At 59.5% G+C, this 16,420-nt stretch overlaps 3 protein-coding genes across 5 annotated transcripts; 1 reads left to right on the top strand and 2 right to left on the bottom strand.

Moving 5' to 3' along the window:
• Nucleotides 1-2,085: 2,085 nt before the first annotated feature.
• On the bottom strand, nucleotides 2,086-9,686 carry STXBP2 (syntaxin binding protein 2). Of its 2 annotated transcripts, XM_037139971.2 has the most exons (19): nucleotides 9,616-9,686; nucleotides 8,357-8,406; nucleotides 8,027-8,108; nucleotides 7,613-7,689; nucleotides 7,377-7,455; nucleotides 7,184-7,287; nucleotides 6,766-6,914; nucleotides 6,485-6,569; nucleotides 6,263-6,393; nucleotides 6,072-6,179; nucleotides 5,692-5,749; nucleotides 5,514-5,579; nucleotides 5,343-5,423; nucleotides 5,011-5,149; nucleotides 4,470-4,579; nucleotides 3,645-3,740; nucleotides 2,797-2,882; nucleotides 2,523-2,680; nucleotides 2,086-2,239 (listed from the first exon to the last, which is right to left on the bottom strand). In XM_037139971.2, exons 1-19 carry the CDS (start codon nucleotides 9,650-9,652, stop codon nucleotides 2,154-2,156), a joined length of 1,782 nt encoding a protein of 593 aa, XP_036995866.2. In that variant the 5' UTR covers nucleotides 9,653-9,686; the 3' UTR covers nucleotides 2,086-2,153. The 2 variants fall into 2 exon arrangements, with proteins under 2 accessions (XP_036995866.2, XP_036995867.2); XM_037139972.2 differs by lacking the exon at nucleotides 8,357-8,406 and having other exon boundaries at nucleotides 9,616-9,679.
• Nucleotides 9,687-11,785: 2,099 nt separating this feature from the next.
• Nucleotides 11,786-14,926, top strand: PCP2 (Purkinje cell protein 2). Of its 2 annotated transcripts, XM_053656859.1 has the most exons (5): nucleotides 11,786-11,881; nucleotides 12,930-13,032; nucleotides 13,588-13,702; nucleotides 13,999-14,123; nucleotides 14,752-14,926. In XM_053656859.1, the coding sequence occupies exons 2-5, from the start codon at nucleotides 12,985-12,987 to the stop codon at nucleotides 14,869-14,871; spliced, it is 408 nt and encodes a 135-aa protein (XP_053512834.1). In that variant the 5' UTR covers nucleotides 11,786-11,881; nucleotides 12,930-12,984; the 3' UTR covers nucleotides 14,872-14,926. The 2 variants fall into 2 exon arrangements, with proteins under 2 accessions (XP_053512834.1, XP_036995868.1); XM_037139973.2 differs by lacking the exon at nucleotides 11,786-11,881 and having other exon boundaries at nucleotides 12,798-13,032.
• A 7-nt stretch (nucleotides 14,927-14,933) lies between these two features.
• On the bottom strand, nucleotides 14,934-16,296 carry LOC119045320 (protein PET100 homolog, mitochondrial). The gene is made up of 4 exons (XM_037139975.2): nucleotides 16,190-16,296; nucleotides 15,547-15,633; nucleotides 15,387-15,416; nucleotides 14,934-15,075 (listed from the first exon to the last, which is right to left on the bottom strand). The coding sequence occupies exons 1-4, from the start codon at nucleotides 16,214-16,216 to the stop codon at nucleotides 14,977-14,979; spliced, it is 243 nt and encodes an 80-aa protein (XP_036995870.1). The 5' UTR covers nucleotides 16,217-16,296; the 3' UTR covers nucleotides 14,934-14,976.
• Nucleotides 16,297-16,420: the final 124 nt, after the last annotated feature.

Below are 16,420 nucleotides of genomic sequence, written 5' to 3' on the forward strand. Positions count from 1 at the left end.
GCAAAAGGACAAAGAAACCAGGAAATTGAGCCACAGGGCCCTCTGGTGCTCTCAGCACCTACCTACACAGGCAGGTCCTAGAGGAAAACAGCCCCTCCCCAGAAGGGGAGTTTACAGGTTTAATTTTCACAACCTCTCCCCCATGGCCCTAGCTGCTATGGCTCAATGGGTTGAGAGCTCAATGGACTGAAAGCTGGCCTGAGAACCAAAAGGCTACCAGTCCAATTCCGAAGCAGGGTACGTGCTTGGGTTGCAGGCCAGGGCCTCACTACGGGGTGGGGTGTGGAAGAGGTAACCACACGTTGATTCCCACCCCCCCCTTTTCCCCTTCCTTTCCCCTCTTGAAAAATAAATACATAAAATCTTTAAAAAGTAAAACCATCTGCCCCACAATCTCTCGTTAAATTGCTTCCCTGACACAACTACACAGGGCGAGCAGTTTCGAGGCTCTGCACTGACCCACCAGGTAACAACTTCTTACACCCATCTTTCTGCCCTGGTGGGAGTCTCAGGTAAATCCTAGAGTTGCTGCATCAGTTTTGTGTCTCTCTGAGGCCCCCCACGCACAGTGTGTGTGCAGTTCTTCTAGGAAGGGTGTCCTTAGAGTTCCCTGAATTCTCAAAATAGTTGACCTGAAAATCAGGGCCAAGTCCTCAGTGGGCGGGGTAGGCGGGGCTGGCCTGTCTGCCTGTCTCGGCCCATGCGCTCCTGGTCCCAGCCTTGTATGGAGTACATTCCCAGAGGTGATGGAGTGGAATGACAATCAGCAGCACTCCACGGGGGAGGGGGCGCTATCCTACCCAACCCTCCCGCCCATGCACCGAGGACACTGGCCCAAGCACTGGCATTCTCCCCGCCGCCTGCCAGGCCCCTGAATGGCTCAGATCTTGTCTTCCCTTAATACCTTCCCTCCGGCTTCATTCCACTCTCCTGCGTTTGCCTCCTCTGGCCTCCCAGGGGAGGGCCTCCTGCATGTGCCCTCTCCTCTTCTCCAACTCCTCTTCATTCTCAGCTCCAACTTCACCTCCTCCAGGAAGGCTTCCTGACTGCCCCCAGACTAGGCTGACTAGGGTGTCCTCTGGCCTCCCCCAGACCCCACTGCTGCGATGGTCTGCCTGGCTGTGCGTCTGTGCCCCAGAGACCACCACGTTGGTCTCAGTGCCATTGGGTTCATGGGTCATCTTAGGCGAATGAGCTGCTTTGTCTCCCCCCAATTTTACACATTAAAGCCCTAACCTCCAGTACCTCAGAATGTGACTGTGTTGAAAGAAAGGGCCTTCGAAAAGACACTTAAATTAACATGAGGCCACTAGGGTGGGCCCTAATCCAACGTGGCTGGTGTCCTTTTAAGAGGTGATTAAGACGCAGACTTGCACAGAAGGGAGTCCAGTGAGCACACAGGGAGGAGACAGCAGTCTACCAGCCACTTGGTATTGGACTTCCAGCCTTCCATCGGCTGGAATGCGGCACTTTGTAATGGTGGCCCTGGAAAACTAATGCCCCTGGCACAGGCTCTGAGAAGTCCTACAGCAGAGTCCCCAGAACAGCCCGGGGATGAGGAGGAGGGCGAGCAGGGGGAGCTCTGACCTGCCGGGGTAGGAATCCCGTGTGACTTGCTACGTGCTGGTCCTCACGCAGGCAGAGGCTCTGACCCCAGGAATTGGAGACGCCCCCCCCCCCCCCCGCCTGTGTGGCCACAGGGAGGGAGCACAAAGGGTCCATTCCATTTGTCAATGATGCTACTAACAATCCCATTGGAGCCACCAAGGTAACTCTGGTGACAGTACAGGACAGCAGCTGTCACCATTGGCTTACGGCCATTGTCTCATTTCCTCCACGAAGCAGCGGCCCTTCTGGGCCCGTTTTTGGGAGGGGACCCAGCAAGCTGGCCGAGACCTAACTAACGGCTAGTCAGCCTAGGAGCCAACATTCACACCAGAGCCCAAGTCCTTAATCTCCACGTGGGCTTCAGATGTCCTCAAGCAGGACATCACGGTGAGACAGGCCCGGAGCCCAGGTCAGGGGATGGGACTGTGAGAGGCTGCCCGGGAGAGCTGCTGGGAAAGAATCAAGGTGGGCCCTGGCTCTAGACTGGAAAGAGGCGTTTATTTTTCTGGAAAGAGAGGGGAGCAGGTCAGAGTAGGTGCAGAGGGTCAAGGCAAAGAAATGTCCTCTAATTTCTGATCCAGTGTCTTGAGGTCGTCGAGGAAACGGGTTGGAGTGAGGATATGTGAGGAGCCTGGGCAAGAGGGGAGGGGTAGGATGGTGGGTCACAGCTCAGCCTCCAACACCCCCTAGCCAGAGTCCTGGGAAGCCAGGCCTTGACTGCAAACACTCCGCAGAAACACGGGACCCAGGCCCCCTTCCCCAGGAAACCCAGGTATCCAGCCACCCCCCTCATCCCAGATGCCAGCCCTGAGAGGTCACCAGGCTGTTGGGCTCACCCTTCGAAAGTGCCTAGGAGTCCAGCCCCAGCCCGAGGGGCCCGCCCCTGCCCAGAGACCCCAGTCCTGACTACTCACCAATGAGCACCTCCCACTTGCCGTCCGTGGCTCTGGTCACCTCGTAGGCAGCCCTCATCTCGGACATGGCCACGCCACCCACGACGTAGACAATGAGCCGCGGCCCTGCCCGCGCCTCCACCCCAGCCTTGTTCTTGTGCCAGTGGCCGAAGCGGGCACTGTGCAGGTGGAAGCGGGGGGTGGGGGACAGAGGTCAGTCTGGACAGGAGACCCCCCACACCCCTCACCACCTAACAGCTCTGGGAACCAGTAGGGGGCGTGCCTGGGCCTTCACCTGACTGCAGCCTGGGAGCTCTGCATGGGGGCAGGGTCAGACACAAAGGGCCACAGCTTGCGGTCCAGCCGGTCCTCCACAGCATCCTGGGGGCCAGACAGGGAGGCTTGGGAGGGAAGCTCCAGGCAGCAGGGCCCAGGCTCTGGAACCCCTTCACTGGGAGTCTCAGGAGCCAAGATCCGAGCAGACAGGAGCCACCATCTGCACCTGCATCCCCTGGAAGACTCATGAGTTGGGACCCTCAGCCAACTGAGGACTTGGCAGGGTGGGCTCTCAGCCTCCTGGGACCCAACAGTCCAGGACCCCAGCCACTCAGGCACCCAGGAATCCAGACATCCACCGTCCGTGGGATGGAGGAGCCGCAGTCACTGGGCCCGCCAGTGTGTGGATGTACTAGAACTCCACAGGGTGGCTGGCAGGCAGGCGGCCAGGCAGCTGGGCAACCCCCCACCCAGTCCTCTTTGCTTCTGCTGCTTTTGGTGCCTGGGATGGGCAGGGGCTGGTGTTGGTAAGGCAAAGGGGGGAAAAGAGGGCTTTCCCAGGGGCAGGGGAAGAGACCCAAAACATGGAGAGGGACAGAGGAGGAGACAGGTGGATGGAGAAAAAAATGAGACACCCATGAGGGGCCCTGCTGCTGCCCCAATTTCTTGGGTATGGGTTTAGGGCACCCCCAGCAGAACAGACTGGGTGCTGGGGAACGCCTGTAATGAGGGATTTCCCATTAAGCCCTGAAGCACTGTGAGTATGGAGGGAGCTGGGCTGATGCCCAGATCAGGGCAGGACTTGGTGGAGCATGAGAGGTCGGTCCCCAGGCCTAACTTCCCGGGGCCCACTCCTGCCCATGGTACCTCCATCACATCCTTGATGACTGGGGTCCAGCGGGACAGCTGATAGGTGGGCTCCAAGCGCTCTCTCCGCTCCAGCCGGCTGGAGGTCCCAGGGCCCTACAGGCGGAATGCAGCAGGCCAGTGGGGGTATTGAAGAGAAGGAGGCAGGTCATACGCAGGGCTAGGGGCTCCTATTGTTTGGGAGGAAATGGGGCAGAGAACTACAGAGAGAGAGAGAGAGAAGAGAGAATGAAAGATGGAGAGAGGGAGGGAGAAACAGGCAGTGAGACAGAGAGGGCAGAGAAAGAGAGAGACAAAAAGAGAAAAATGGGGACAGAGAGAAGGGGGCGGAGGGGAGAGATGGGAGGCATGACAGGCTTCACCCAGGGGCGGAGCACAGCAGAGGAGACCCCACAGGGAGGTGGGGTGGGCAGGGCCAGAGCTGTGGGGCAGGGAGGGAAGGCTGGCAGAGGACACCGTGGTGCGTGTGCTGGGGGCACAGCAGCCCTCTGAGACGCCCAGGAGCCCAGGGTCTCCTGTGTTGTTGCCCAACATTGGCAACGCTGCTGTCCCGTCCCCCCTGCTGCCCACCCCCCCCGGGACTCAGACTGCAGACCCACGCTGCACCACCACCAGGCTCTGACTCCACCTCAGCCCCTGCTTACCATGTGGCCCAAAGTTGGGGATAGCCCTGGTGCGCCCTGGTCCCCAGGCCAATCACTGCACAGCACTCTGTCCCCCCAAAACACACCATGCCCTGTGGACCCCAACTCTGTGATGTGCCCTCCACCCCAGGGCCCAGGCCCTGACGCGATGCCCCGCTCTCAGGCTCTGGCCCCAGCATACCCCAGGGCTGATGACAGTGGCCCCCAGCTGCTCCAGATTCCGGATCAGGCTGCTGTGGGCCTGCACGTTGGCATGCTGGATCAGCTTGGCCAGGTTCTCCTCACTCACACCTGGTGGGGGGGTGCTCACATGGGTGGGATTCTCCTGGGGAGTGGGCTCTGGGAGGGCAGGGGCACAAGAGGGGGACAGGAGACCTCTACGGGGTAGTGTGAAGGGGAGTCCTGATGTCAGAGCCCTGGGTGTGCATGAAGTCCAGAGGGGACAGACTGGATTCCTGTGGAATCAGGTGGGGGGCCAAGTTTCAAGAAGTCATAGACTTGGGGAGCTCTCCCTGTTAACGGAGCTTTCACATCAACGAGAGGTTCCCCAGGTCAATGGAGGGGGCATCCAGGATCCGAAGGGGAATCTGTGAGTCTGGCATGCCTGGCCAATGCAGGAATCTCAATAACAGGGGAACCATGGGGTTGAGGGAAGCCTAGGCCCCCTAGAGGCCCAGGTGAGTCAGGGTTTCCCAAGGCCGCCCCTCCCCCGCCCCCCACACCGTTCCGAAGAAGAATGTAGAGCAACAAGACGCGGATCTTGTCGTAGGCGGGCACCGCAGCGTCCAGCAGCACTGGCACGATCAGCTTCATGGCATCCTTTATCTTCTCGCCCTCCGCGTCGGTGCCCATGGCCAAGTCCTACGGGGTTGGAGGGCAGCTGTCCTGGCAGCCACTGGTGGGGATGGATATGGCAGGAGCACCCCCGGGGTCCTCGCTAAGGCCTCTGGGGCTCCCTTCATCCTGGTACCTGGTCTCTGCAGATTCCGCCCTGCCCCCCACAAGCCCCGCCCCTCACTCGGCCACACCCCGTGGTGCCTGCCCAGAGGCGTACCTGCTCCACACCACACAGCTTCTCCACGGAGCCCTTGAAGCGCTTCATGCAGTCATCGGCCAAGTGCAGGTGTGTGGAGTACTGTAGGGTGGGTGGGTGGTGGTCAGGAAGGGCCGAGACTGAGTCTGGGGAGGCAGGGCCGCGGGAGGCAGGGTCCTGGCCCGTGCTCACCTTGTTCAGCTCCTTCTGGTATTGCGGCATCTTTTTCAGGATGTGGGACAGGTCTTTGATGTTGGCCTAGGAACAGGGCAGAGGGGAGGTTCCCACACCAGGGTTGGGATCCAGACTGAGGCCTCTCCCCTGCTCTGGTGGCGCCCAGGCTGCCCACCCCAATGCAGGCTGGCCCTACCTTGTCAGTGGTCAATCTCTTGCTCTCACAGAATGTCTTCAGAAGCTCTGTGACCTTCCTGGCCATGAGGGTGGGCACAGGTGAGGTTGGGGGCTGATACCAAGACGGTAGTTTGAGAGCGGCATGGGGGTTACGGGGCTAGGAGGCACGGGAGCCAGGGGACGCATGTCCCTGCGGGACGCACGTGCGAGCCCACACAGGGGATGCCCTGGGGAGTTGGCTGAGGGGCGGGGCTCGTGGAGAGAGCACGCTCACGGAAGGTGGAAGGCCCTGACCAGGCCCCTGTCGAGGGAGGGGTGGCGATGTGGGTGGGGAGAATCCAGCCAGAGACCACCTGCAGAAGGCCCACACCCCAGCACCCCCCTGTCCCGAGCACGCACTTGGACACGTCCGCAATGTGCATGTGCCGCAGCTCCATCCACAGATCGTCGTCCTCGTCCAGCAGAACGGCCTTCTCACAGGCCTCGCTCAGCCCTGCTGTCTCGTACCTGCCAGGTGGGAGGCACAGAGAGCTACCTGAGGACAGGGCCCAGGTTGGCCGTGAGGGGAAGGGCTTGCCAGGTCCACCTACCTGTACGTGTCCTGCTCGATGTCCAGCAGGTCATAGGCCATAGCCTGGAATGTGAGCTCATGCAGCAGTGGGGACACGAGGTCGGCCGCCCGGTCCATGATCAGCAGCTGTGAGCGTGTTTTCTCAGGGCCCTGGGGGTGGCAGGGGGTGGGCAGGGATTAGGGTGTTAACCCAGATCCTCCTGGCCAGGACCTCCCCCACCTCCCCAGCATTCCCCCTCACCTCGCCCAGACTGGGAGTGTCTGCCTTGAAGGCATTCAGCTTGGCCAGGACTGCATGAGCCAGCTGGGCTGTGTCCTCTGGGCCCCTGGGGGTGGGATGGACACATGTGGGGCCCTGTGGTATGGGGTGGGGGAGGGCCAACCACAGACTGGGGTCAAGGATAGGGTGAGGGACAGGAGTCAAGTATCAGGGTGAGGACTGGGGCGGGATTAAAGAAGAGGTAAAAGGTGGGATGCAGGATGGGGTCAAGGTGGGGCGGTGGCATCAGGGGAAGGCCCCACTTGTGGTAGCGGATGGCCGGGTACTCCTGCAGTGTGGCACAAAGCGTGGCGATCTGCTGGGCCAGCGCCTCGAGCTGCCGCGTCCGTTCGCTGGCCCGGAAGGGGCAGTAGAGGTTGTAGGTGCTGTGGGGGGCATCTAGGGAGAACACCTGCAAGGACACAGGGCCTGGGGGTAGGCGGAGAAACACCGCAGCCCCTCTGCCTCGGGCAAGATGACTGAGGCTGCTCTAGGCTGCCCCCTGCATTGCTCAGTGAGACCCAGCTCCAGGAGTCCCATGGTGACCTCGTTCGTTCCACGCTGGCTCCTTTCCTTTCTGACTTGCTGTCCCCTTTCCTTGTCTCAGGGGCTGTTTCTGAGGGAAGCTGAGTCATCTGGTCATTGACCCCAAGCCCTGCCCAGGATGAGGCTGGGCTGTACCTGGGCCTCATAGGGGAGGAAGGCAAGGTGGATTTCTTTCAGCGTCTTCACCACCTTTGCCAGACGGGAGCGGCCCAGCTCACCAAACAGAGGCTCAGGACAGGCTGCATGGGCAAGAGGGGACATTAGGCCAGAACCACCACCATACCCCCAGACCCAAACCCTACGCTCTCCTCAGGTTACCCTCACTTACTGTCTGTGAAGAAGACATGTGCTGCTTTATAGGTGAAGGTCGGGGTCCCACGGAAGTCTGCGATCAGGGCCTGCACTGACTGGAGAATGCAGATCACACTCTGGGCCTGGCCCTGTACCCCCTGACCCATCTGCCCTCTGCCTCAGCCCCCAGCGGCCACCAGTGCGCCCATGCATGTGCAGACATGCAGAGGCATGCACCCATGCATGCTCACACACACTCGCTCACATAGGCACCTTCTCCGTGGGGCTCAACAAATAAATGGCCTCCAGGCTGGGGATGGGTTCTCGCCGCTTGTTGATGTCCTCAACAACTAGGAGGAACAGAGGAAGGGACACATAAAGGAGGCACTGGGACTGGTGCACTGGGACTGGCACTGAGTGAGCGTCAGATGTTAGCAGTGTTCTGCACATCTGAGGTTGCAATTTGCACCCCAGGGGCCTCCCACAGAAAGCTATGCATTCTGGGGACCCCACACTGAGCTCGCCCTCAGTTCTACACAGGGTCCCACACACAGGGGTTGCACAGCTGGGGAGACTGACCCCTCAGGGGCTGCAATCACAAGTCCTGTGGGGGAGGGGGCTCTGCCCATCCTGCATTTCCACAGTCGGGTCCCATCTGGGGAGCACCGGGTGGGGGTGTCCACTCACTGGTGATGCCCTCTTCCAGGATGTCTGACATCTTGCAGCAGGATGACAAAATGCGCATGCTTGGATGGTCCATGATGAGCACCTGTCCAGATGGATGGACAGATGGACCAACGGACAGAAAAGTAAGCAGGAGAGGCTGAAACCCCACCAGAGGTGGGGCTGGAGTGCTGGGCAGGAGTGTCAGCTTCAAGAGTTGGCTGAATGGGTGGACCCAGGACCCCACCCCATCCCATCCCAGACCTGCCCAGCTTCCTCAGGGAGTTTGGGATGTGGTCCCACATTCGGGGACCCCCACCTGGGTCTGGACAGAGCATTCTGCCTCACTCCTACCTTCCACTCCCCATCCTTTTTGACGCTTCGAATGACTCCGCTCAGAATTTCTGCAGGGGAGGATGGGCTCAGGATGCTGGGTTCTCTGGCCCCACTACACCCCAAAACCTTCTGAATCCCAGGCTGGACTTCCATCTTAACTACTGTTTACCACCACCATGCTCCCCATTCTGTGACGTAGCTATTGGTGTCTCCCCCAACTACAGACAGGGAAACTGAGGTTCCAAGAGGGCAGGTAACTAGACCGAGCAGCCTGAGGGCCCAAGTGGCCTGAAGCCTGGTACATGAGTAGATGCTAAATACACTTCAAATAGATACACTTTAAATAAACAATAATTGGAAAGTCAGGTCTTCCTGCCTCCAGAGCTGGACCCTTGGCTTCCCCACGGACCGCCTGGAGTTCTCCTTGAGTGGAGGTTTTGGCCAGAGCCCCCACTCCCCCTCCATCAGTTTCCACTGGGCTACAGTGCAGGACCCCCTGGACCCCAGCTTTGAAATGTGCCTGGCTGAGGCTGTTTTCTACCACCCAACCTCCAGCCTCAGTTTCCTCATCAGTAAAATGGAATCAGTGGCTTTCCCGACTGCAGGTTAACCACTCGGTCATAGGCTCCTTTTCTCGTTAAGGTGCAGGGGGTGTAAGCCACGCTCTGCCCTGCCTAGCTGAGGGGACAGAAAGGAAGGGATGGCCCCGCCTTGCCAGAGTGTCATCGTGGTTATCTGGACCGCCAGGGCGGAAGGAGCAGCTGAGGCCGGAACCTCTGGTGGTTCGAGAGGAGGCGATCTCCACCCCTCCCCCAAGAATCCGGCCCACACGGCCTGGACGCCTGGGTCCTCACGTTTCATGGGCTTCGAAAAGGGAGGCGTCCCCACCCTGGGCCTGAACAGGGGTCTGGACACACCCCCTGAACGTTCACACCATCTGGGGTGCACCGATCAGAGCACCCAGCCCAGCCCCAGTCCGCAGCATTGGGCCCCAAGAATCCAGCCCCCCGGACTTCGCGGGGCTCAGGAATCCGGGCCCCGACACCTGCCCACGCCACCCTTTGGGCTGCCGCAGTCCAACCTCCCAATTTCGTTCGGCCCCGGCAGGGGAGAGCCGGGACTGCAGGCTGGAACCAACTTCCTGCCCGCCCCCTCGATGGTCGGGTGCTAGACGCCCAGCCCCGCCCCGACTCCCCGCCGCCGGGGTCCCAGACTCCGTGCGACCTGCCCCCCGACCCCCAGGGGACGCAAGAGGCCCGGCCGCGGGCGTCACTCACTTTCCCCCACCACCGCCTTCAGCCCCGAGGGCGCCATCTTCCCCAACGGCGCAGCCCGGCTTCCGGGTCTGTCTAAGGTGGGGGCGTGGCCCCGAGCGTCACCCATGTGGGCCCCGCCCCGTAGGACCTGGCCCCGCCCCTGCACACCTGGCCCCGCCCCTGCACACCTGGCGCCGCCAGGTTCTCGGACGTGGGGGCCCTCGCAGAGTGGAGGAGGGGATTTGCCCGAACAGACCGGCACCGAGTTTCCGGAGGGGCCCACCTCGACGACACACAAACGGGAGCTCAAACGCGCGTCCCCTGCTTGCGGGCAGCGAGAAAGTGGAACTGCGGGGCAGTAATAACCCCTTCGTCTTCCCTGGGCACGTCCACGACCTTCTCCGCGGCGGAGGGGTGCTGTGTGCCCACACGGGGCAGCGGGGTTACGAACCCGCGACCCACTTACCTTCTGCGCCCCAGAATTTAGCAGCGGCGGCAGCAGCAAGTTTTGCAACATTTGGTAAACTCAGGAGTTGGCCTGGAGGGAAGGTGGAGAGAAGCCAGCACCTGCTGTATACTCCGTCCTCCCAGAGACCCTGAGAGGGAGCACAGTGTAGCAGCGACGCCTGGCTCACTGGACCTGTGTCCAAGGCTGCCTGGTGAGTAGGCTCACCGGATTCGAATCAAGAGTTTGTCCCAGGAGAAATGCTCCTCAGGGCCTTGTGCTCACTGGTGGCATGCACACACGCACATGTGACAGTCACATTTGTAGTCTGAACACACGGAGATGGAATGGCATGCTCAACCGCTGGGACACTCACACACACCTCAATTCACACTTCACTCGAAACCTTGGGGATTGCTCCCGCGTGTGTCTGCAAAAGGCTGACACCCCGTCTCAGACAGGGCACAGTCCAGCAGCACCCATGAGAATGAGGTCTCAGATTCAAAGTGTGATTCGGGTGTGAAGTGTGAAGGCAGAGTCCTGAAGTGGTTCTTTCATTTAGTGACTAGTGAAGAGCTGACCATACACCAGGACCTTTGCCATTTACACGGGACAAGATGGGACAGGCAACAGAAGTTCTGCCATGTGCGACTTACAGTTGAGTTTAGGAGGGAAGGGAACAGAAAATAATCATTTCTGTCCGACATGAAATAGTGATATGGTAGTAAGTGCCATGCTGGGAGTGCTTTATTGGGGGTAGTACCCCTCTCTGAGGGGGTGGCCCTCAGACATAACGGTGAGTGACACCAAGCAGCAGCCATGCCAGTTATCCAGGCAGAGGAGAGCAGGGGGTAGGGGGAAGGGAGACTGGACAGGAGGCGAGACCCAGGGGAACTGCAGAGACCAGGCTTTTGTGGGACAAGGCAGGAACGACCCAGCCTGGCCTGCCCAGGACTGAGAGGTTTCTGGGGCACAGGGCCCTGCTACCACAGGGACTGCCCCAGGCAGAGCAGAGGGGCTGGCCACCCTGTACAGGGGTTTGGGGTTTTTTCTCACCTTTCTTTCTTTTTCTTTTCCTTTCCTTTCCCTCCCTTCCCTCTTCATTCTTTTGTCTCTTTCTTACTTGTTTTCTTTCCTTACTTGTTTTTCATTCTTTTCTTCCTCTCTCCTTCCTTCCCTCCCTCCCTGTCTTTTTCCTTCCTTTTCTTTAACAGCTTTATTGAGACATAATTAGAATATTAGCACAATATTTACCCACCAAGAGTGTACAATTCAATAGCTTTTAGCATATTCAGAGTTGTGTGACCATCATCAGTCCATTCCAGACCATTCCCATTGTCTCCAAGTTGTTTGAATTTTCTCCAAAGGACAATGAAGACAAAGGGAGAGTTCTGAGCAGGGAAAGGAGGGGATCCCTGCAGCTCCCAGGGTGGGGGAGGATAAACTGCGGGTGCTAAGGGGGGGCTGGGAGACCAGGAGGAAGCTGAGGTCACCTCTAGCCCCACAGCCTGTCTCCTGCCACCCCACACATACTCGGTGAACATGCTTTTCAGCTGCTATGGGCTGAATGGGTTCCTGTCTACCCCCTGCCCAAATAAAATGAGAACCCTGACCCCCAGGACCTCAGAATGTGACCTTATTTGGAAATTGGGTCAGAGTCGTTGCAGATGAGGTTAGGGGAGGCCATAGCGCAGGAAGCTGGGTCCCCAATGCAATATGATTGGTGTCCATGTCTTATGACAGCCATGTGGAGCCATGTGAAGGTGATGACACATGAGGAATGCCATGTGGTGACAGAAGCTGAGACTGAAGTGCTGTAGCTACAAGCCAAGGCACATCAAGGTCTGCCAGCAATCCATCAGGCCCAGGGAGGGGAGAGGGAACACCCTGCACATCTCAGGAGCACGGCCCTGCTGGCATGCTTTCAGACGTCTGGCCTCCAAAACTGCATGACAATAAATGTCTGTTCTCAGATGCCCTGTTTGTGACACATTAAGGCAGCCCTAGGAAACTAACACATCTGTGGTAGAGCAGGACATCCCGTTGGCATGAAGGACTTGGGACCACGGAGAGGGAAGGGCTGCCTGGGAAGGGGGACCAAGCTTTACATTCTGGCAGGGGTGGTGACAGTGTGGCCCATTTATTCCAGGAAGAAACTTTAACTAGTTTCCAAAAAGGCATCTTCAGGAGGGGATGGGGATAGGGCGTGGGTGGGACCCTTCAGTGACATCCACTCCCAGAACACGGAGAGAAGCCATAGTTGCTGGGGTGCAGGGGTGGGGGGAGCAGCAGGGCTTCCCTACTGCCTCCCTTCCCAGGAGTGTAGCCTCCAGTGCCCAGGCAGGGCTGGGGTGCAACTCAGAGACAGTGGTGTTGGGGAGGTAGGAGATGCTGGGCCTTGCTTGGGGGCCTGTGGGAGGCAACCAGACCCAGGGACAGTGAGGAGGGGTAGACCTCGCCAAGAGACCGAGATGGAGCCAGGCTGCTGGTGGTGCCTCAGGGGTCTTCAGGTCTAACTGCCCTCCAGTCGGCCGAGCACTGCTTCCTGTGTCTGGGCTGCAGTCCCCTCTGAGCTGCCTGGTTGGCCTGTCTTTTCCCAGTGGGGCCCAGACAGCCCCCATTCCACGTGGGGACTCTGCTCTGGCTTGTCACTGCCCCACCTGAGAGTCCTGGGGGCGTGGTGAGTCCTGCTGGGTCAGCAAGGTCCCAACCCAGGCCACCCCGCTTCCTGCCCCCACAGCAGCCCCGGCATTTTGCAGCAAAAACGATTATCTGGATCATCTTTATGGGGCTTAAGCTTAGGTGGGAGCAGATGCGGTATGAGCAGGGGATTTGGGGCTGTGTATCCACTGTCCCACGTCTGTCTTTTAAAAAGCCTTCTCTGGCACAGGCCTGGGCCAGAGGCGAGCAGAGAAGTGGGTCGGGCTCAGGAAGCAGGAGCAAAGATGGACCAGGAAGAGAGGGTGGATGGGGGCTCAACTCCCTGCGTCAAGGTAAGCAGATCCCACCCCCACATGCCCCCAACTCCTCAAGAGCAATGAATGACAAGACTAACTAGTTTGTAGGGCACCTCATTAGCGATTGGGTCTCCTGGGACCCCTGACCCAGTTTGCAGCCTAAGGAAGTGCTGGTGGGCATGAGGGTCCGAGTGCCCAGCCCAGCCCCAGGGCAGAGGTCAGTGCTCTCAGTGATGGTCCTGGTGAGCGGGGTGGGGTGGGGGTGTGTGTGTGCTGGGATCTGGGGGCAGCCCCTGGGATGTCTCCCTGGCTGGTGCCCTGTAGTCAGGCCCCAATTTAGGACAACAGGCTGCCAGCAGCCTCTCCCTTGAGGCAACACCACGTGCAGCGGCACCACTGGCTGGGGCCTGGGGGCTCCGGTTGGTAAGGAGACTTGTGTCTCATTCGCAGCAGCTCTGCAGAGCAGCACATCGGCAGGGACCATGGTGAGAGCCAAGGAGGAGGGGCGGAAAGACTCCAGGGTCAGGGTGGGAGCTGGTGAGGGGGCCCCCAACGGAGGGGCCGGCTGGACCAGGTGTGTCTCTCTCCCAGGCAGGCTCCCCAGACCAGGAGGGCTTCTTCAACCTGCTGAGCCACGTGCAGGGCGACCGAATGGAGGAGCAGCGCTGCCCGCTGCAGGCAGGTCCTGGCACCCCCTCCAAGAGTGGTGAGTGGACAGTGGAGTGTGTAGGGTGGGCGTGTTGTCCGGGAATATAAATGGGGCAGGGTGTAGGGGTACAGGACAAGTGACCATCTGAGGGGCCCGGTAGGTAAGAGTCTGAGAGTGAGAGACCACTGGCGACACAGATGCTAGTGGGTCTAGGGGCAAAGGACGGAGGGGAGAGATGAGCCAGCTTCCTGGAGAATGTCGGCAGGGGAAGAGGTGGGCTGGGGGCTCCAGCTGTGCAGTGTTCCCTGGAATCTGCATATATGTCTATCCCCACCTGCTTCTGTGCCACGCAGAGAGTGGTCCCGTGCCAGAGATGGACAGTCTTATGGACATGCTGGCCAGCACCCAGGGTCACCGCATGGATGACCAACGTGTGACAGTCAGCAACCTGCCTGGCTTCCAGCCTGTGGGCCCCAAGGTAGGTGATGCTGTGCTGGAGCTGAGGGAGACCAGCCATGCTGAGCCCCCGGTCCTGCCTCCCACCCCACCTCTGTCCCTCATGTGCCTCCTGGGGATGGATGAGTGCCTGGTAGGAGTGCTTGCCCTATGTCCCTCCCAGTCACAAGGCCCCATCCAATCCAATACCCAACTCAGACAGGAGAATGAAGGCCCAGACAAGGCTGAGAAGGCCCCCCAGGTCATGCAGAGGGCACATTAATGTCAGAGCCATGGCTGGAAGTCCTGGCTCCCACCCCCAGGACCCAGGATTTAAGGAAGAGTTGAGAGAATGAACACCCTCTTGGGAAGACAAATCTAGGGAGGTGGGCACACGAGCTCATATGCTCACATGTCTGTGTCACATGTGATCAAACACAGCTTGGGTTCTGATCAAGACCCCAGTGGGACCCCCAAGACCCCCACCTCACATTCAAATACCACCATAAGTGTTGAGAACTCAAGTACGTAGAAGTTGGGGGGTGGGGCGGGGGCAGATGGTGGGAGGTGGGACAACAGTTCCCACCTGCACCCTCCTTCCAACGCTTGTGTCACCACGGGCCAGTACTGCCCTTGGTTCCTCCCTCTGGCTGACCCCTCTTCATCCACAGGACGGAGTACAGAAACGAGCTGGGACCCTCAGCCCCCAGCCCCTCCTCACCCCTCAGGACCCATCTGCTCTCAGCTTCCGCCGGAACAGTAGCCCCCAGCCCCAGACACAAGCCCCCTGAAGGCTGGGGGCCCTCTTGTGCCCTACTTGTGCCCCCCGAAAGCAGACAATAAAACACTTCCATGGGGAACAAAGAACTGAGTGTATGTTGTTTCACGGGTGGCACTCAGGAACTCGAGGGTTTCGAGCTCTCCTGAGCGGCTCGAAGCAGCTTCTCCTCCCGCTGCTTCCGTAGCCTCTCTTTGAACTCCTCTAGCTGTTGGCGCTGGTGATGGGGAAGGAGTGGGACACACCTCAGAGCCTGGACCCCTCCCTCTCCCCACCGCCTTGCCTCCTACTTCCCCAGGCCACAGATTCAGAGTTTAGTGTCTACACTGGGAGCCCTGTGCCAACTGCAAGCAGGGTTCAGGTGGGATCAGTTTGATCATTTGGGGGAGGACCACGAGGAAACCACGTGTGCCTTCACCCTCAGTTCCCTGCTCATGACTGAGGGTAGCACTTCCATTCAAATCCATCATGGTCACAGGGACCCGGGCCCCTTGGTCCCTCTGATGGGAGACAGAGGAGGTTACTTACCTGGTCCCCCTCAGGTGGCCACAGCTCCCTCTGTAGGGATAAAGTCACAGATGAGCCAGGAGTCACCTAGGCAGGTCAGCTCATGGAAGGCAGGCATCACTGCCCCGTGCTCTCTCCCCCCGCCCTCTGCAGTGAACCCATGAAAACTCCCCGTGCCCACCTTTCGCTGTATGACGGCGTCCTCAAACCACTCAGCCTGATTAGCAATCCAGAACATAGCCACAGGGAAGGTGAGGTAGAGAGTCATCTAGGAGGCGGGAGAGGTCAAGGGGAGGCGGCTCAGAGCCTGGAGCAGAGGGTGCTACTGCACAGCCCCGGAGCGCCTCCACAGGGCCCCCCAAGAAGCCCAGGATTAAGGGAGTCCGTCCCCCATAATCCAAAAGACCTTGTTTCTGGAGCTCCCTCCGCGTCTGGGGGACTCTCTCTCAAACGACACACACGCATGCGCACACACCCTGGCCCAGGAGGACCAGAGCTCCCACACAATCACAGGCATCTGAGATCTCACTGCCGCCGCCCCAAAGTCAGATCCAGGGGGCACTCCAAATCCCTTTCTTCGGAGTCTACCCGTGACACACCCCCACCCCAGAGTCTGGAGCCTTCCTTCTTGGAGCCTCTCCTCAAACCACCCATCTCAGAGGCCCTTCCTCACACCAGCCCTACGAGGGCCCCCCTCCACCGGCGCCCCCTCCTCGGAGCGTCCAACCCTAAAAAGCCTTCTTAAATCACAGGACCTTTCTCTCTATTCAGAGCCTCCTCCTCAGGGAACATGCCCCTGCCCACCAGCTCGGGTGTCCACTGACCCGAAACACCTCCAACTTCACCCCCATCTCGCTTCTCCCAGGCTGCACAGCCGCTTCTGTCCAAAAGCCAACCTTACAAAATGACAGCAGCTCATTGGGAAGCCCCGGGCTCGACTACTGAAGCTCATTGGCCGAGGAGCCCTGGGTGACGTCATCTCCGGGCTCCTACTTGCGGCTTCTCATCGCTGGCCAAGGATAAGCGGGGCCTGCACGCACCTGGAGGTCAGCCAA

The sequence above is a fragment of the Artibeus jamaicensis genome, unplaced genomic scaffold (assembly GCF_021234435.1).
Source record: "Artibeus jamaicensis isolate MK-2021 breed Jamaican fruit bat unplaced genomic scaffold, CSHL_Jam_final scaffold_286, whole genome shotgun sequence".
NCBI classification, from domain to species: Eukaryota; Metazoa; Chordata; class Mammalia; order Chiroptera; family Phyllostomidae; genus Artibeus; species Artibeus jamaicensis.